Here is a 21,275-nt window from a genome sequence, read left to right on the forward strand (position 1 = left end):
CCAGTGAGATTTTTCCTTTCAGTGATGTAAAGCTCTCCAAAATCTCCTAAATCTCTGTCCATTGGAGAGTCATGCATCCTTTTCTATGGTGGTAATTCTGTGGCAAATTTTCAGGTATTTATAGAATTCTTGTTATTGAATTTTGAACTCTGACCTCAAATCCAACAAAGACTTAAAAGGGTCTTGAAAAACCAGTGCTATAAGCAACATATACCACATACTAGTCACTTTTTAAACAGTGATTTTCCAGTTTAAGAACAGAGGAGCTAGAATGTGGATTCAGACTGACATAAAGGACTGTTTACTGAAGAGAAATGCATGGGCAATCTTCTAAATCCCACACCTCCTACAATGATATTAGGCTTATTTTGCTTATAATTGAATTCAACTGCCTAAATGTAGATTTGGACCCATAACTACAAGTCTTGTTTCTAGTCTGCAGAAACAAAAACTGAGCGCATACTTTAAACTGTCATCTTTAACTCCAAAAACAAATATCCAGCTCCTTTCTTTGTTAGATTGTCTGTAATCCAAGCTCATGAGAGGATCAAGGTGTTGACAAGATACAGCCACAGAACAGAAAATGAATTTGTGCTCAGATGTGAGGTTACGTGTTAACGGAGAGTATTTCCTGTTCTTCAAAAAAAGCAGCTCTTTATCTGGTCAGAAAACTTTGAGTGGGGAGAGGAGGATGACCTTTTTTTTTTATACAACTACTTTTTATTAATTTTCATGCTTGCCACCACAGGGTACATAGCCTTTTTTTTTTTTTTTTTTTAACAGTACAATAACATAACATACCATAACATAACATAACAATATAACACAATCTACATTCTTCCATTGTGGTGTCGTAACATAAAACATTTATACATTTATACATCAAGACAAAAGAAAAGAAAAAAAAAAAAAACAACAACACAGTAGACACTTACAACATTTCATATACCACTCATACAGTCTCGTACCCCCCCCCCCAAGAATCACTCTATACACCTGTACATATCCTCATACACACAAACACTTAACATTGGTCCCCGTCCTGTGTTCTCTGCTGATCCCCCCCTTTACCCCACAACAGTAAAATTGAGTGTTTCAATAATTCGTATTTCATAATGCTTCATGAATCTGTTTCCATACATCATTAAATTGTTTCACCTTATTGTTATCTTCAGCCAGTGTCTTTTCTATTGTCAGGTAATATCGCATCAATCCTTTCCAAGCATATAGAGAAGGAGCCTCTGTTTTTTTCCAATGTTTTAAAACTAACTTCTTATAAACTAAGGCAGAAAACACAATCTGCCACCCCAATGGATAGTGGATTGCCTCAGCATTCTGGAAGATGCAGAGTGCAGCTGAGAAGTGAATTTGTTTTTTACATACACCAGATATCCAGTCTTGAATCTCATTCCACACTTTCATCACTTTAACACATGACCAGAATGAGTGGATAAGGGAGTCAGGAGATCCACACTTCACACACTGATCAGAGGAGTTTGGATAATAACTATGAATTTTATCTCTTGTGTAGTATATTCTTGTCATAAGTTTGTATTGTATTAAACGTAGGTTTTCATTTCCAGTAATGCTATTGGTGAGATATACACATTTCTTCCACTTTGTGCTGGCATCCTTAAATTGAAGGTCTTCATTCCATTTGTCATACAACTTTTCCATTGAGTACAGTTTAGATTGTTCCTTCAGCAGCATGTTGTATACAGTTCCAATTAGTTGTTTCTTTTTACTGCCTTTAACCAAAAACTCCTCAAAGGGTCCTGGGACTAGATCATATTTTAACTCAAAGTTTTCTGCAATCCAGTTCTTAAACTGTAGATATTTAAAAAACTCCTTGTTTTCCAGGGAAAATTTGGTCTGGAGCTCTACAAATGAAAGAACATTGTTATTTTCAAATATATCTGAGAGATACTGAATGCCTTTTTTCCTCCAACTGTCCCAGTTCAGTTCCCTATTTTGGAGTTTTATCGATGGATTGTTCCAGATCTTTGTTTTCTTAGGTATACTAAATTCCACTGCTAGTATATTTTTAATTTTCTGCCATGATTTTAAGGTGCTATTTATAACAAAGTTGGGCACTTTTATTTTATGTTTTATAAATAGAGAAGTAAATAAATTGTAAGGTTTTAGTTGGTCATTTTCTATGCCTATCCAAGGGTCTTCATTGGCATCATTAATTATTCGATCAATGTAAAATGTCTGTGAGGCATAGTAATACAATTCTAAATTTGGGAATTGAAGGCCTCCTTCTGTTCTCTTGTTTTGGAGAAGATTCCTGCTTAATCGATTTACTTTATTTGACCAGACAAAGGAGGAAAATAAAGTATTGATTCGCGTGAAAAACTGTTTTGGAGGAATAAGAGGTAATGTTTGAAAAATGAAAAGGAATTTGGGTAACCATATCATTTTAATCAAATTTATTCTTCCAATCAAGTTAATAGGCAAATCTATCCACCTATCAAGAGAACATTTTAATTCATTGATCAAAGGCTTGAAATTGTCTTCATATAGCATTGTTTTATCAGAACTTATAATGCATCCTAAATACTTTATTTTTTTTTTCCATTGAAAATGCTCAAAATCTTTTGAGATACTACATTGTTCTTTGTTAATTTGCATTAGTTCTGTTTTTTCAATATTCATCTTATAGCCTGATATTTTAGAGTAGTCCTCAATAAGTTCTTTTACTTTTGGGAGAGATGTCTTTATATTAGTTAAATATAACATTAAGTCATCTGCAAATTGACTCAGTTTACATTCTTCTTTACTTACCTTTACACCTGTAATTTCTTGTGTCTGTCTAATTTTCTGGGCTAAGGGTTCAATTGCCAAAGCAAATAATGAAGGGGATAAAGGGCAACCTTGCCTTGTGCCTCGTTGTAGACCAAATATCTTTGAAAGAGTCTCATTAACATAAACTTGGGCAATAGGGGATTTGTATATTGTCTTTATCATTGCTGTTATTTCTTCTGGGAATCCATACATTAAACGGTCAAAGGCTTTCTCAGCATCGACCGCCATCAGTATCAAATCTAGTTTTTGCTTCTTAGCATACTGGATTAATGACACACAGGTTCTAATGTTAGTTTTAAGGCTTCTATTTTGTATAAAACCAGTTTGATTATAATGAATTAGACCTGGAAGTATTTTAGCTATTCGATTATTTAAAATTTTAGTAATAATTTTATTGTCACAGTTAATCAAGCTTATGGGGCGATAATCAGATGGCTGACTGCCTTCACGTCCTGGTTTTGGTATCACATTAATTATTGCTTGATACATTGTTTTTGGAAGGATATGATGCTTCCATGCATTATTAATAACATCAAGAAATAAAGGGCTAATCTGAGTCCAAAAAACAGAGTAAAACTCAATTGGTAATCCATCATTACCTGGTGCCTTCTTTAAGGAAAAACTGTCAATTGCTTTTTTAACTTCTGATACTGTTATGTCTTTTTTTAGCTCCTCTTTTTGTTCCTTATTTAGAACTTCCAAGTTGACTGATTTTAAAAAGGGTTCAGAATCAATATGTGTCTTATCAGATTTGTATAAGTTCCTATAATATGTCTCAAATCTTTCATTTATTATTTTATTATCTGTTATTGTTTTATTTAAAAGTTTGTCCTTTAGAACTACCGTATTTCTTTTTACTATTTTTTTTACCAAATTGCTCATTTGTTTCCCCGTCTTATTAGCAGATACATATGACAGTTTATTTGTGTTCTGTTTAATATCCTGAACTTTTTTAAGTAACAGACTGTCATATTCTAGCTGCAGTTTTTGCAATTTCTCTAAATCATTGGTGCAATTAGTCTTTTTATGAACATTCCGGAGAAATTCCATGGATTTTCCCACTTGGTCAATCTCTCTGTCTAATTCTTTTTTCTTTTTCACTGAGAAGGATATCATTACTCCTCTAATATAGGCTTTAAAGGCATCCCACATAATGTCCATTTGAGGTCTGTCTTCAATTGTAGTGTTTTCAATATTTGTATTCATGAATGTCTCAATATGATTTTTAATGTAGTTCTGAAATTCTATATCGGTTAAATGTTTTCGATTCATTTTCCAAATTTTCTGAGCATATCTATTTATTAATGGTACCATCTGACATGTCACTGCAGCATGATCTGAAATGACTATATCATGAATTTTAGTTAAGTTAACACTTCCTAATCCTCTAGTAGATATAAAAATGTAATCTATTCGGCTGTATGATTTTTGAGCATGGGAATAAAAAGTATAATTTTTACTCTCGGGATGTATTACCCTCCACACATCCTGCAATTCATTTGTGGCCAGAAATTCTATTAGACGTACTGGTGGTAGTACTTTCCTTTTATTATATGAACTGTCTTTTATACTAAAGATATTATTCAAATCACCTCCTAATATAATGATTCCCGTAGGAGACATATCAAGTATCTTCTGTATTTTACACAAAAATGATCCATCAGATAAGGGTGGGTAATAAATATTGATAAGTGTATATGTAGTTCCAAAAATAACACATTTTATGACTAAGTATCTACCTTCTGGGTCTGCATATTGTGAGTTTAGCTTAAAGGGGATGTTCTTATTAATTAGTATCCCAACTCCTCTACTACAGGATGTAAAAGTGGACTCAAACACTTCTCCAACCCATTGTCTCTTAAGATATTGTATTTCACCAGTTTTAAAATGAAGCTCTTGCAAAAAGACTATATCTGATGATAACTTTTTTAAATGACCCAGAACCTTTTGTTTTTTAACACCTTCTTTTAGTCCATTTACATTCCAGGTACAAATGGTAAATCGATTAAGTGCATTTTCCTTATCTTTATTTTTTATCATTTTTTATTAAATTTTTAATTTGTCTTAAAACACATAACTGTTTCAAGGTCAGGGAAGGCCTCAGCAGAGAACCAGGACATCAGCCATATTGCAACAGGACGAGACATAAACAAAACGAAAAAAACAGTAACTAACACATACCCAATGAATTTCTCTTCTTTAAACATGCTTCATTGAGCTATCCTATTCCACCCTGTGGTGTAATCAATGGCCATAATAGAGCCAGTACTAGTTGACAGTTTACATGGGAGACGTATTTCTGGGATTCCTCCATCCTCAGACTTTTGATATCATTCTATTAAAGAAACTTTATTTAGTCTCAAATATCAGCTATAGGCTAACTTTTTAAATTATAACTATTATAATAACAAAGATGTGAGGCTCAATCCGTACAAACAACGCTCAAATCAGATTTAACTGTGGAACTTAAATTAAAAGGAGCTTAAAATTACTGAAGATTCTTCCTTGTTCTAACAAGTTTTTTTTTTGTTTTTTTTTCCTTAACTCCTTTTCATTATTTTAAAAAGTAAAATCAGTCAAATATCGTATTTACCTGATAAATGAGCCTACACTTTTCCATACTCAGATCAGTGTTCTTCGTTGTTAAACATTGCACTCTCAACACAGAGTTGGATGTTTCTTGCGGAGCTCCAGTAAAGCTTTCTCAGGTGTGGTAAAGTTCATCCTCTCCTCATCCACTTGTACCTGCAGGACCGCTGGATACCGGAGACTAGTTTTTATATTCAGTTTGTGTAATTGTTCTCTCAGTGGCCAAAAAGCCTCACGTTTCCTCCGTAGCTGCGTCGACATGTCCGGAATAATCCTATATTTGCTCTTTGCTGTACTTTGTCCCCGTGCCTTCACTGCTTTGAGGATCATTATTTTCTTTTGAAGATGATGCAGCTTGAAGATGATCTTGCGTGGGAAACTCGCATTGTCTCTGAGTGGGCCCAGCCGGTGTGCGCTCTCTATGTCCGCCTCTGTCAATGTAACTTTCCACTCCGTCTCCAGTAGTTTAATCAGGAAGGTGGTCATCCCAACTTTTCCTTCAAGGGATTCAGGCACATTAAGAAGCCTCAGATTGTTCTGGCGGTGGCGATTTTCAAGTTGATCGATGTAATCCATTGCAAGCTGAAGTTTATTTTCAAGCTCTTTTATACGGCGTTGATGAGCGTCTTGTTGCACCCCCTGTTCGTGCATTTCTCCAATCAGCCTTTCAGTCTTTTTATCCAAATCGTCCACTCTTTGAACCACCGATGACAATAGTGTATTTGTGGCTGTTTGGAGATTTAGGAGTTTATCAAGTTTGCCTTCCAGATCATCAAACCTGGCGTTCGCTCCCATCGACATGGCGTCCTTAGACCGTGTTAACATGGACATCGACTGTGTGGCTTAAAGAGTTCGTGTTTCTTCCTTCTCCCGTCGTGCTAGTTCAAGATGACTTCGTTTGCTTTTAATTTTCTGGCTCTGGTAAAATAATTCTTTACAAATAATAACTTATTTTCGCCATTGCTCACCACGTTACAGGTGGACTCTAGCTCATCCGACCTCTCACGCCGCGCATGCTCAAAACCACGCCACGAGAGGAGGATGACCTTGATCGTAGAAGGAAATAAGGCCTTACATCAGGTGGCTGGCACACAAAGAATGTGAGAATTCGTTGTTCCTCTGAGAGCTATTCAATGGTCCCTCATGATGTAAACTTTGTTAAGGCTGAAGACTCTCAAGGTTTCTGACTGTTGTGTTTTGTCTTATCATCGTGCCTCCTAACCTTGGGAAAGGGAACAGATGTGTGATGTAGGAAGTAACATGAATTAAAGATTAACAGTTTTACTTCCTCAAAAAGAAGCATCAATACCAGAAAAGGCTGAAATTTCTACCCTTTGTGATTTCCACTCTGGAAAAGAAGTGCTGGTGTGACAAACTTGGCAAAGAAGAACTCTTTTGTTTTAAATAGACCACATACTACTCAGCCTGATTAATGATGAATGGACAAGTTTAGGACATCACTGTTGAAAAAATGGCATAATCTGGTTTTAGCTTGTTCCTTTGTACACATTGCCTCCAGGAATTGATTTGTGTGATGGTGCTCCAAGGAGGACGACTATTTGAGACAGCTCTTCTGCTTTTTTATTGGGCGCAGAATCTTTTAAAAAAAGATCACATGATCTTTGTGGTCTCTGAAATAGTTACTTTCTCATCTACATTTATAAGGTCATCTAATATTTCCAGGTAATTGAAGGGCTACAGAAAATTTGAAACGCACACTATGTAAGTTTTACTGCCATGGGGCTCTCAATCACAATAATAGAGATTAAGAGAAGATACTTACTTCCTGTTTTGAAACCAGAACATTATTCAATTAAAATTACAATCATTGGTGTATTAACTAAATGATAAGTCACTGTTTTCTTTTCTGTACTCTCATAATAAGGTTGTTAAATGTGGTCTTCCTGTTTTGCCATGCGAGTATCCTCGGATCAATTACAACATTAAGCCGGGAGGACAACAGTTTTCCCACCCTCTCATTTTTTTATTTTTTTTTTCTAATTTCCAATCATTTGCAAAAAAATCTAAAATTCTGTTATCACTTTGTCATGATGGGGTACTGAGTGTAGATTAGAACAAATGTGCAGAATGCGCAGCTATACAATTAAGATTATCTCAGGACACTTTACTAAGAGGGCAGGTCTAAACTGTACTCTTTGATAATCATTTCCCATCATAAGTAAGGAGCACAAAACATTAATGAGTTGCAGCAACAGAACAGCAGTTTACATTTCTCTATTTAGCAGTCTGGAAACATTTCCTGTCCATCATAGCAGCTCTGTCATGGCAGCCCCTTGGTCAGACATGCTCTGTCATAGCTATAAAAATCAAAAATTTCCTTGGTTTTGAAAACTGTCAGAAATATTTGAGGTAATGTAAGTATTCAACTAGCAAATATACTAATAGCATAGGATCTGTCTTTTTAAAATTACTGTATTTCAGTGGTAAAATTTTACATTCTTTACCTGTAACCTGAAGCATCTCAAAACTGTATTCAAAAAAGTCTACCCTCTAATTGCGTGTCCCACTGGCAAACCACAAAGTAAGAAATGCATTTCCACTGAATCTGAAATTGCTGCACTCTATACAAGACTCTCCATAGATTTGATGTTTTGAATAAATTGCAGTTAAATTTCAGTGAATTTGGACTTCTGGAAATGGCATGACCAATGATTAAAATATCAACCAGGCTATGGATGCAGGGCAGATTTATTTCTTGCATTAGAATGAATAAGCCTGCATTCATGAGACAAATTAGAATCAGCCCTAACAAAAAACAGGCATCCTTAGCCCAGGTATTATTCCTTAATGCTGGTTGTGGATTTATTCCTAATAAGATGTATAAAAGATGGTAAACTTCTTTTTTTATTTAACTTGCATGCCTTCCACATGTTCATTAAATAAAAATACACTTATATAAAAAAACAGCATTAACAGCTTCTCAACGAATTGTTTGTTTCGAATACTTTGTTTTATTATACATGTGCCAGAGATGAGGGCAGAGGGAGTGTTGGCTTTGTTGATCAAAGTCCTCCGTTGTGGATCATTCCTCACTAAAGATTAAAAAGTTAAGATCATCCTTTAATCTTAAAAATATATTTTCTCATGCAGTAAGAAGTGTTTGTGCCTGTGTTATTACCAGAGGCTTGGTGTGTGATCATCTGCCAGTATATCTTCCTCCTCTCCTTTTTCTTCCTCATCAGACAGTGAAATGCCACGATAACCCCCTTCCATGTAGCAGTAGTGGATCAATCTAAAAGCAGGATAAAGATAAAAGGAATAAAGGATGTTAGCTGTGTCTTATTTTTTTCACAAATAAGGAGAATCTGACCAATGAGGATTCAGGGTCTTACTTGTTCCATAATGGGTCAATTTTTAAAATTCTTGGGTCTCCGACTACAATCAGTAAGGCCTGTGCTCTGGTCATGGCCACATTGAATCTCTGAGGAGACAGTTTCCATTAGTTTGCATGCATTCACAAGCGTCTTTCAATACAGGTGTGGAAATCCAGGCAAATCAAGTTTTTCTTTCCATTAACATGCATAGTAAAATTGGTCTACAAGTACAGTAATTTGATACAAACAATGGGGGAAAAAATAATTTATTGGCCATACTTTTCCTACACATATGTCCACTTTTGGCACAACTAAAATGAGAATCACTTCTTACACTATGCTAAGCATTTTTGTTGATCAACTTCTGAGTCAAAGCCAGACACGGTAGAGGTGTGTTGTCCACAACTAAGTCTGTTGTATGTGCCGCTAGGAGCCAGGTCCCATTTAAGAGTTGTGCAAAAGCCTGACGTCAAAGGTCATATCATAATATTTCCACAGTTTGGCTGATTAGTGAAGACAAATGGAGAATTCTTGGGAGCCAAAAGAACCGCCTCTCATTACTGAGCTGAGTCAAATGATCACAAAAAACAGCCGAAATTCTTATACTAAAGTAGGGAGACTTGAGCATTTGTAGTGTAACTAGTCTGGTCTGAATGAGGCAGATACATGCAAGAGAGAATTACGCTCTCGCCATATTATCTGGGTATCTTAGCCTAACTTTGAGAAATTTGACTTCGTGTGACATAAGTCAACATGCTGACTCTTACAGAGGTGTTTACAGCCTATTCTAAGCCTCTAAAAGGATCTGTTCCTTACCTTCCCGCTGTCAACAAAGCCTATAGAGTATCTCTGTTTGGGATCAGTCAGTTTAGGAATGCTGCGCACTGCAGACATCAGAATCACCTGGGCCTCTTTACCCTGAAACCTCTCCACTGTACCAACCTGTTCAAATAATAATGCACGTCTTTTTAATGCATGTTGAACTTCTCTCTAAAAAATATAGACACTTGTCACACTTTATTTCCCTACCATTATGTTTTCCAAGTTTTTCTTGCAGAGATCCTTGTCAGTCTGAAGAGCATTTTGGATTTTTTCCACCTGTTGACACAAAAATATTAAATCAGCAGAGTTACCTTTACCTTTAGATTTCAAAGATGATCATTTGCAGGAACATAAAATTGGCATAAAGTTGAGAACTCCGCAATAAAATTTGAAATTAATATCCCTAATACATATCATTAAAGTGTCTCTTCAGTATGCCTTTTAAGTGCTGAATGAACTAGAAGAATCAAATTCAGTATCTTATTGGACTGTGCTTTATTTATAAGAACAAATGGCATATGTAACTAGCACTGCCACATCCTAGTCTATTTACATTCCTGGAATCTTTCGTTATTTCACACTCACTTGTTTTCTGTATGGGGCAATGATTCCAATTTCATTGGGTCCAATTTCAGTTACACCCTTTCTGTGAAGATGTTCAATAATGGTTTTCAAGTATTCAAGCAGCACCTCCACCTCTGCCATGTTATAAATAGACGGGCAGTCTTCATCACGTTCATTAGAGCCTGCGACTCCATGGAAGATTAAAGGGAAATCCTAAGACGCAGAAAAAGAAATAAGCACGGGGTGGAAAAACAACAAGAGCTGCATGGGACTGTGTTGCATCTAAATTATTGTGTTACATTTGATTACAACTCCAATTCCAAAAAAGTTGGTTGCTGTGTGAAATGTAAATGAAGACAAAACGAATTGATTTGCAGATCTCATTAACCCATATTTTACTCACAATAGAAAGTAAACAACATATCAGATGTTAATTGTTAGCTCCTTTGAAGTTGATGGCTGCCACACAAAGTATGGACAGGGCCATGTTGTGTAGCATCGACTCTTTTTGACAACAGTCTGTAAATGTCTGGGAAGTGAGGAGACCACTTGCTGCAGTTTTGGGACATAAATGCTATTTGTTGTTTATGTTTCTATTCTGAATATATACTTTATGGGTTTAGGAGATTTTCAAATCATTGCATTCTGTTTTTATTTACATTTTACACAGCAACCTGCCTTTTGTGGAATTGGGGTTGTATATCATTGCACTTAAACTTTTTACTTTTTACACATCTTTTTGGGTTATTATGCCAATATCCATAAAACATATTAATATTCATACTAAAGACTCTACTGTTTATCAATATCTATATACCATCTATATATCTTGCTCCTTGCATTGCACCTGTAGCACCTGCATTCTTATTGGTACATTTTGCACTGTCCCATGGTAATGTCAAACCATTGCTGTGTACATAACTGGCTGCTAGTAAGCGTACCATGTCTCTTTACATCAACACTTTACTTAAACTGTTATTCACTGCACAGAATGTTTACTGTGTATATGTCCTGTTTTATTTTTAGTTTATTTATATTGACCATCCTAATTATATCTTACTTCCTTTTGAAGGAGTTCCCATTTGCAGTATCGACTATATTTCTCCTGCGGCGCATAAGGCTGAAGTTCTCCTTTATAAAACAGCTCATTGGGAATTTTCAGAATGGCAGGGTGGGACCTGAGAGAGCATCAAGAGTAAAAAAATTAAATCTAAAATGAAGATAAAACATCAGAAATCCAACAGCACTTTAAAATAAGACTGTGAGAAGATACAGTAACATATTCAGACGTCACCTGTAGTTCCTCAGCAACTTGGTGACAAAGCGGCTGTTGAACCCAAGTATGTCATGTTGCTTGTAAAGTTTAAAATCTTTCATCAGACGCTCCAAAAGGGACAAACCTGCACAGAGTAAATACTGAAAATGTAGCTACGGCTGTGCTGTATTCAAGTAATTTTTTTCTTGAGTAAGTACCTCCAAAGATTTAGAATTCAATCTAGTTTTTCATTTTGCGGTCATGGAATCTTTAAAACACAGTACTTGACTTACAACTTAGCTTTTGTGCCCTTATGGAAAAACTTCCTGATTATTTCTAAGGCCCATAACATGGTCACTTACCATTCATAACCCTTTTTGCTTGTTTTTATTAAAATGTTTGAATTGATTTAGGTCACAATGAAATTAAATTAAATAAAGAACAAAATTGTTATGCATTCTATTTATTTACTTTCATTGTGACAAACTGTCTTCAGCCAATCACTGTCCATCATCAGGACGTGACACAGCCATTCAGTGAATGCCCTTAGAAAAGAAAATTTCCCATGTTTGACACAGACATCAACAGCCCTGCATTGTTTTATCCATGCATGTGCTTGCACATGCACATCCAGGCATGCTCAATGTTATGAATCAAACAATGAAAAAATGCTCAGGATCCCTGTTTTCCAAGCTTGGTGGATTTTTTTCTCCTTTAATAAATAAAATCATCATAGAGAAACTGCACTTTGAATTCACTTGAATTGTTTTTGTGAGATATTAAAATTGATTTTACTATCTGAAACATTTAAGTGTGATAAATATGCAATAAAATCAGGAATCAGAAAAGGAACAAATGCTTTTTCATGGCACTGTATAAAGGCTGAGAAATGCTCACTGCCAAAATGAGTGCAGCAATAAAACTCAAATAACCAAAAAATGGTCAAGTTAGGCAAAAGTTTTCATTTAGAAACTTCAACAGATTTTTTTCCTTCTCTGGTGTTTGCCCAAATGTATGAAATATCATATTTAAGCTCACCCAAGCCATATTTCTTTGCCAGCCTGGATGTAATGATAGGACCTAACTGCTTAGGGTCTCCAGCCAGCACTACCTGGCATGTCCTTAGTTTGAATAAACCTGTGGAGAAAGCACAGAAAACTTTAGTGCAAGCCTTCTTTATGCATATGAAAAACATTTGTTAACCTTCAGGCTCTTCCACCTGCTATAGGGATGATGCTGGCTGTTTCTGTTGCTTGGCCGGCCTCATCCACAAAGATGTATGAGTAATGATCTGGAGGAATCCCTCCTGACACCAACCTGGAAGAAGAAAGAAGGATGGGGAGTGCTATGAAAATATATTACAGGGAATCTAACCCTCTTTTAGAATGAAACAGATTAAGTAAATATCAGAATTTTTGGATTTTTGTTAATCTACCACAAGTGGATTATAAATTTTGATTTGTAAAAATTTGTGAAATTTGTATGAAATTTCAACTATATTTCACTAAAATTGTACTCTCTTACCATCACGACTATTACAGTGATTTAGCAAATACTAAAGCATCGACTTTCTAGAAATAGATATACCAGCATAAGTGGTATGTATTGAAGAAGCTACTGTACCTTCCTGCAGCGTTAAGGGTGGTTACCATGATTTTATACTGCATCAGCTGTGCTCTTGAGGGAAGGATTATTTGGTTTTTGTGGTGATCTAAGTTGCTGGCAAACTGTAGAAAACCAGAAAGTAGAAATTTATAAAATTATGCTGACACATCATACAGAGATCTTCATCAACAACAATGAAGTTTGGCAAGTGAACAAAATTATAAAACATTCACAGTAAAACATCTTTTCCCCAAATGAGATTTCTTTGATGCAAAAAAATGTGGTGCCAGAGCCTTTGTTTTTAATTGATATTATAAAATGTGTGCTATTTAAAACAGACCTGTCTTTTTTGAGAGATAACTTTAGTACCAGAGCAAAGGGAATAGAAGCGATACACCTCCGACTTTTCCGACACTGCTTCCACTATCTTTTCACAAAGATGATCAGTTGCACTGTTAGAAGGAGCGCAAACCAGGATGTTGCATAAGGGCTTGGTTACCACAATCTGCTGGATGGCTTTCACCAAAGTTACTGTTTTGCCTGGCCAAGACGCATAAAAATAAATTATTCTTAATGTAAAATGATTTAATACAGCACACAAGTGGATTCTCCAACACTTTAACGTGTATTACCTGTACCAGGAGGACCAAAAATAAGGTAGGGAGCTGGCATCGCAGTAGTAGCCACAATGTGTTGAATTGCGGCGTCCTGCTCCGGGTTGTTGCCTGTCTCTTCCAGTCTAATGTCAGAGACACAGAGGTTCAAAAGAGTGATACTAAAGCTGATGTGGGGAGAATAAACACTTTAGGTAACACTGCACATTTCAGTAGGGAAGTACAAGAGAATGACCATGTCTGCATTAAATGTTTTGAATGTGTCTCACAAGATCACTGAACTTGAGGTGTGCTGACCTGTGCAGACGTGAATGGTGAGGAGAGAGATTGCCGGTAGGAAACAGCACTTCCCTCAGTCCGAATTTTTTCACCAGTGCTGCTGATCTATGCTCACAACGCAGGGGAGTACGGTTGATGGTAAACTTCACACTAACTGTCATGCCATCTATGGAATGCTGAGGCCTGCTGACAAAAACACAGGGAGCAATGTGCGACTTAAAACTACGGTACTCAAATTCATTCTCTGAGCTAAATTTTTAAAAAGTTCTGAAACCAGAAAGCCTTTTTATTTCCCAGACCTGAAAAATGAATATATACACTTTTAATTTTATAACATAAAATAATACACTGTGCAACCCGTGTCACCAAAACAATCTGAAATGTATGATGGAGATGTGTTTTGTGAAATTTAAAATCTGACTATTTTTATTTAAAAGCTATCCTAGCATTTCATCATACAGGGTTGTCTATATTTAAGGTTCACAGCTCTGACAGCTTAACAGTGCCTCTGTTGATTTGGGGATTCCTATTTGTTAAATTCTGAAGCAATACAAAGATGGGTTTCTAACAAATCTAAGTGACACTGAAAATTGCACTACAGAATTAGATGTCCCAAGAGAGTTCATCCTTTCTTCAATTTGAACTGTCCCGCCTTACTTTTCGCTGAGTTTCAGGTACACCTGGTCTCCATCCACATGACAGACCAAGCCTTTGTAATTCATCTGATGTCCAATTTCTTGCTGATCTAGAAGAGTTACGTGCACCAGGCACCCCGGTAGCCTAAATGCTGTGTTCTTGGAGAGAATGGGGACCTGAAAAAAACAAAAGGATTTTTGTCTCTGTTTCATGAGGAGTTATATGGATGAAATTTCCAACACCCATATGTTTGGTTCATCACCTGCACAGCATAAAGGCCTCTGCTGGGACTGGAAATGGTCACAGACTCTTGGAAGAATTTGTCTGCTTCACTCTGCTGCTCAAACTCCTCAAGATGCAGGAGCAAGTGGAACCTATCAGCGTAGTTCTTCCAGTTCAGAGGTGTCTGCAGAGTCCTTGGGACATCCAAACGGTATGAAAACACATCACTTGAGAGTATGTGAAGTAATATAATACAATCAATCTGGTGAAACTTTTTGAACTGCTGTATGAATATTTCTGCTGAGTCATTTAGAGAACTAGATGATTTGGAGTTTTCTTTATTTTATATCAACAGCTCTTTGTTCAGGGTGGAGTGAGACTATTTCAAAGATGAGTCATCATTTCAAAGCACACTCATTTTCTTGAAAAGACTCACACAGTTATGTATTAAGCTGACTGACATGCATGTGGTTGTTGATGAAGGGCAATATTCCAAGTATTTCAGAATACCTACACTTGACTTCGATAATTTATTAGAACAGCTTAGGACCCAGCTTTGAGCAATACATACCTCTCAGAACTGCTGAAGTCATCTATATTTGGGGGCATTTTGTAAGTCCTCAAATCCAGCGTCAGTACAAGAAACCTCAGCACATCGCTGTAGAGACATGAGACATAATTTAGGATGAGTGACACTTCTGTAGAAGTGAGCAGACGGAAATTAAGGAAGACATTTCAAGTTTTTTTTAACTGATATGATGCCATTTATAAACACTTTCTGCAGTCAGCCTTTCATTTTGTGTTGTGTACATTTTATTTTGTAATAAAAGACCAAAAATATATAATTTTAAAATAATGCTCAGAAGCACACAACATACATGTAGCTTCCACTCGTGACTTAAGACTGACTTGTAGTACCTTTGAGGTGCCCACTGCACAGGCTGTAGGTCACATGATGCCTTTTTAGCTGTTGTTGGTTCCAGCTCTTTACTGCAAGATGTCAAATAACTCACTTCTATGAGGCGCATAATATGGAATTTATCTGATGATGGCTCACGTGTTTCAAACTTAAAAATCAGTAACATGTCAAAGAAACCTGCATGTTTGGAATGAAACTTGATCTTGATATCATACGACTCTCCTAGAGACAGAATGGGAAAAAAAGGGCATTAAAATACATTCAACTGCAGTACTGCAACTCAAAATACCAAAATACCTTTCTCTGACATATTGTATTCATTGTGATGTATTAGTTGCTTGTGCTGTGCTAGTTCAAACTGTAAAAATATTAAACTAAGTTGTCTCAACCAGATAAAAATGACTTTATGGCAGAATTTAATTCACCATAATCAGCTTAAATTTGTTTGTCTGGCACCAGGTCAAAGTTTTTGTCACAAGCTCCATCATACACACTGAATTTTCTTATATTGTTTTACATCTCTGCTGAATTACCCTGCCCCCCTAATGCTAAAACAATATAAAATCATTAAGGAACCTAAAAATAATTGTATTTAACCACAATATTTGAAAAAAAAAGATCCAGATAGATTATTTTCCCAGTTCATACAGCCCTTGTAGCTACTGAGCAGTTAATATATGACCGTTCCTTGCTGACAATGACAACAAGAGAATATAAATCTCCAAACAGGTTGTTCAGGTGAAGTATCACCTTAATAATAAAGTGAAATACAATGTTGGATGTCAGTGGGGATCATTCTCTCGCTATGTGCTGCTGTGTAGTCAACAGAGGTGGGAAAGTACAAGAGTATTATAAAAGTACAAGTACCCAAAAAGCATACTCAATCAGTGATTTAAATAAATGTAATTACTCCCTTTCCACCTCTGTTAAATAGTCAAGTCTAACCTGATATGCCATATGAACTGATTCACTTATAGACTGCACAAGATATTTTTCACATCCACAGGATGATTGGCAACCGTTATCATTGTTTACTATAAGTGGAGCCAGATGGTGAATCAAACTCCTGCTGAAGCCAGTTGGATGTGGAGTAAAAGTTCTCTGCTCTTCTTTTAAGAAGAAAATGTTGTCCAGTTCTGATAAAATGTGTGCTTTTGCTACATCCATGCTAATCTATCTTGCTGTCATTGTTTACAGGTTTGAAGTACAATTAAATCTCGCCTGTGGCTACCGCCTCTGTTATTGCTAAAATGAAATGACAGTGACTGGTCTGTTAATTCACTGACCAGGAGCACCTGCTTTAGTTTGAGTCAAACCAGTATTAACATGCAAAGCCACCACATCTGCTGTTAATGTACTTTCTCTCTATAATACTAGAATACATGCTAATTTATATATATTATGGACTAAATGGGGACCATTCTTATTTGTCCCTGGTATCACTTTTTAAACAGCACTGAAAACTGTACAGACTGTAATGTATGTGGATAATATTGTTCCTCATACCTGATTCAAGAGTGTACTGCTTGATGGTCTGGACATCATTTCCATTACAGTCTTTGACAGTGAAAATATTGTTTACAAAGTATAAAGCAAAAAAACTGAAATCGACAGCGATGGGGCCAGAATTCTTCACTGTTATTGGCACAAGTTTCTGTTGGAAAGGAAAAATATAAGATTAAAACAACTGTATAATATCCAGCGCCAAAATAAACAACAATGCACACACTCAAAGAAAAGCTCAACAACATGATGATGTTGAGAGGCAAAAGATAGAATAGATCTACAATATATGCCTCTATTTACATCTGATAAACATGTTTAAAATTAAAGTATCATTATTTAAGGACTGACGAATCACACAGGCATCTTGTTGGGGAAAGGCTTATCTCTCTTATCTCTTTCTATGTCTTACCCTTTTCTTCTGTACAGTGAGGGAGATTATCTCATCCTCTGACTCAGGCTCTGAGGTTACAGTGACTTCATATTCATTGGAGATTCCTTGAGCCCTGTGTTGTTGGGTGACAAGTTATAAAACAGAGGCTGTTAGAAATTATATCAAACAAAAAGTGCAAAGTGTAGACTCTAAACAACAGAAACTCTTGAGGTGCATAGCCAAAGAAGACTTGCAGGAAAAACAGAACAATCAGCACATAAAATATCCTTTAAACATCTTCTAATTTTAGCAGTGGCAGCATATGGACTGGCAATTCACACATTTCTACAAGAAGCCTTTGTCAGCCCTTTTAAACGAAAACAACAACCCAAATTTCTAAAATTTTGAACCACTCAAATCTGTTTAAGAAAAATATTGCCATTTGGGCCTTATATAAAACACAAAATATGATTGACTAAAGAGAAAGGTATAAAAAAAGCATATGTTGATCAACTACATTATTAAAGAAGCCTTGGGAGGGCATATGTGCATGCATTTTGTTTTACTCCATTTCACAATAGAGTGTAAATTTTGGTTGTTTTCTTGGGATCTTGAGAAATTAACACATTACCATGGGAAACCTGGATTTTTCATGCCAAGATAATAATATAGATAAGTTGAGATCTCATGGGGAAACCACCATACCATATTAATTATCATGGAAATGGATTAAAATAAAAATGTATGCATGTATGTCTGCTTAGGCTTTCCATACACCGTAGGCTTTTTGCCACAGTGTTTTTTTCCCTAGCAGACATTCAAAACTACTGAAAACAATTCTGCCACCCAGCTTTGGCAATATTAATCACCTCCATGCCACTTGAATCTGGTGAATTGCGTTAAAAATATTTTTCTGTGAAATATAAGGATTGTATCCAGTGTATATAGACATTTTCTGGTGATTGCAGCTTAGAGGTCCATATAGAGCTGTAAAGTACTAACTTTGTCCCTCACTTCCTGACCCCCAACAGATATTCAAGATCACGTGATTGCAAACAACCTATTGTCATCGAGATTATGCTGCCTAGATTTAGAATGCCATGAACACTGGGCCTTGAATGTCCACAATGACAACTTTGAATCTTATTTATTGATAAAGGGTACAATTTAGACTCTCTTACTTGTATTGCAGAAATCTTCTCGCCATATCTTGACGGGTTTCAATGTTTTGCCTTGCCCGGTAAGCCATCTGTGCTTCAGAGTCACATATCTTTGGTGGCCCTCTTTGGTTACCAGTCTGTTCTGATAGTCGACTCTGGACGGACCACGGTGAAGGTAACGCAAAGGGCTGTTGCTGCTGCTGGAGAGAGCTCATTCTGTCTTGATGGTACTAGACTAAATAACAATAATAGAAGGAATCAGTAAGGATAATTAACTCACAGACTGACATCAAAGTTTCCCTGAGTTGTGATATCTACAAATAGCCCTGAGCCCAAGCAGTGACATATTATCCGTCATTTTGTTTCATTACACAATTTCTAGTTTGGATGTAAAAACAGTGGAATCACTGAAAATATCAGAATCCTTATACGTTGTTGTAGACTAAGAAACATGTTGGGCGCCAACAATAAAATCATTTTATTTATCACTGAAGACCTAGCTGAGAAAAAATAAAATAAAATCGACCGTTAGCAATTGCTAACGGCTGCCCTGCGGCTAGCTAGCGACTTGTTGCAACACTACCACTAGTTAGCAATCAAACCAAAATACTGCTCTGAGGTGCTTGCTAACGTTAGCATAACAACTCATAAATCCGTCCAAATGACTAAACACAAACCTGGAATATCGGTGAGCATAGCAGAGTAACATAAAACTGAATGTGACATTAAAATGAGTGACAGCAGTCATGTTTTAAGCACAAATAGACAGATACTTACTTAAAGGCGAAAGACAGGCAGCTAGCAGCTTGAAGATATATTTTTTAAATTTGAAGAGACGTATTAATCTGAATGTAAACAGATTTTCTTCGGGTTTGCCTTGGCAACCACAAGTGATGCAATGTTTTGCATTTAAAGTGATTTTAGATGCTAGGGGTTTAAAGGACCCTTGTCCCTGAAAGCAGTCAGAGCAATGGTTACAATATGACTCTAAGAAATAATAACTACTTTTAATTTTCCCCGCTGATAGGCAAATTGAAATATAGTTTCAAAGTCAACGTGGTGGCATAAATAAGAGACATGGGAAGGCCAATTACTTTAAACTTTTGGCTTGAAATGATCGGATGATGTGAGTAGTCTTCATACATCGATCACAAGAGGGCGATAAAGACTATATTTTGCTCAGTCTAAAAGTAGAGACTTGCAGACTGCCATACTTCTGATCAACAAAGTTCTGCAAGTTATTCATTAGGATGGCTTGGTAGCTTCGTTGCCGGGTTTAAACATTTTATATCATTCTTAAAATATGCTTTATTGTTTAAGTAACATTGGTTGAGTTTTCTGTAGTATCTGAAGTGACTTTTGTCATATTATTGTGCTTTTTTTTTTCTTTAGGTGAGCATTTTGTCCAGGCGACACTAAAGAAATGGTGTTACTTTGGTGCATATTAAGTGCATATTCAAAGTTTTTCAAAGATTCTTTAGTGCTATTGCACTAAGTTCAAGTCTCTACAAGGCTGTAGTTAGGAGCAAAAGTGTAGTTGAATACCTTTGTATTGATCTTATAAAACAATCATGGTCAATATAATTTTGGAAAAAAATCTCTTTAACGTAAAAGTGAAAACAGATTTCTACAAAGTAATGGCAATTAATTAAAAATATCTAAGGTAAAATAAGTGACCACATAAATGTTCACCCCATTCATGTCAGTATTTAGTAGATGCACCTTTGGCTGTAATCACAGTGCTGAGTCTGTGTGGATAGGTCTCAATCAGGCTTGCATGTCTGGACACTGCAATTCTACTCAATTCTTCTTTGCAAAACTGCCCAAGGTTGCACAGGGATCAAATGTGAACAGCCCTTTTCAAGTCCAGCCACAAATTTTATATTAGATTGAGGTCTGGGCTTTGACTCAGCCACTCCAGAACATTCACCTTGTTGTCCTTAAACCATTTTTGTGTAGCTTTCACTGTATGCTTTCGGGTCATTGTCTTGCTGAAAAATAAATCTTTCCTTTCCCAAGCTGTAGATCTCCTGCAGACTAAATAAATATGTCCTCCAGGATTTTCCTATATTTTTCCACATTCATTTTGCTCACTACCTTTATGAGCCTTCCAGGGCTGGCTGATCAGAAGCAATGCTGCCACCACCGTTCTTCACAGTGGGGATGGTGTGTTTGTGGTGAGGGCCTGATCTCGGCACATTTACATCTGCCATATTCCTTCCATGTCTTGATGATGGATTTAATTAAACTCCAAGGGATGTTCAGTGCCTTAGATCTTTTGTATTACCATTACCTGACTTATGCTTTTCAATAACATTTTTCTCTGAGTTGCTTGGAGTCTTCTTTTGTCTTCATGGTGTAATGGTAGCCAGGAATACTGATAAACCAGTGACAGGACCTTCCAGACACAGGTGTTTTATACTTCACTCACTGGAGACACTTTTTTGCGCCCATGTGATCCCCATTTCACTTACTGTGAGACTACCAGCACCAATTGGCTGAATTAGGTCACTCACTTTAAACAGGGTGAATATTTATGCAGTCACTTATTTTCTATTACGTTTTTTGTTTAATTGGCATCCCTTTGTAGA

The 21,275-nt window shown here is 36.3% G+C and overlaps 1 protein-coding gene across 1 annotated transcript; it reads right to left on the reverse strand.

Moving 5' to 3' along the window:
* Nucleotides 1-8,354: 8,354 nt before the first annotated feature.
* LOC121517176 (putative helicase mov-10-B.1) lies at nt 8,355-19,635 on the reverse strand. The gene is made up of 22 exons (XM_041798738.1): nt 19,462-19,635; nt 18,706-18,919; nt 17,564-17,657; nt 17,155-17,302; nt 15,648-15,870; nt 15,301-15,387; nt 14,770-14,923; nt 14,529-14,683; nt 13,890-14,054; nt 13,611-13,717; nt 13,319-13,518; nt 12,997-13,100; nt 12,593-12,690; nt 12,412-12,510; nt 11,413-11,518; nt 11,179-11,296; nt 10,140-10,331; nt 9,762-9,830; nt 9,549-9,674; nt 8,751-8,839; nt 8,537-8,650; nt 8,355-8,450 (listed from the first exon to the last, which is right to left on the reverse strand). The coding sequence occupies exons 2-22, from the start codon at nt 18,897-18,899 to the stop codon at nt 8,441-8,443; spliced, it is 2,652 nt and encodes an 883-aa protein (XP_041654672.1). The 5' UTR covers nt 18,900-18,919; nt 19,462-19,635; the 3' UTR covers nt 8,355-8,440.
* Between the last annotated feature and the right edge of the window lie 1,640 nt (nt 19,636-21,275).

Source organism: Cheilinus undulatus, linkage group 11, assembly GCF_018320785.1.
Source record: "Cheilinus undulatus linkage group 11, ASM1832078v1, whole genome shotgun sequence".
Lineage (NCBI taxonomy): Eukaryota > Metazoa > Chordata > Actinopteri > Labriformes > Labridae > Cheilinus > Cheilinus undulatus.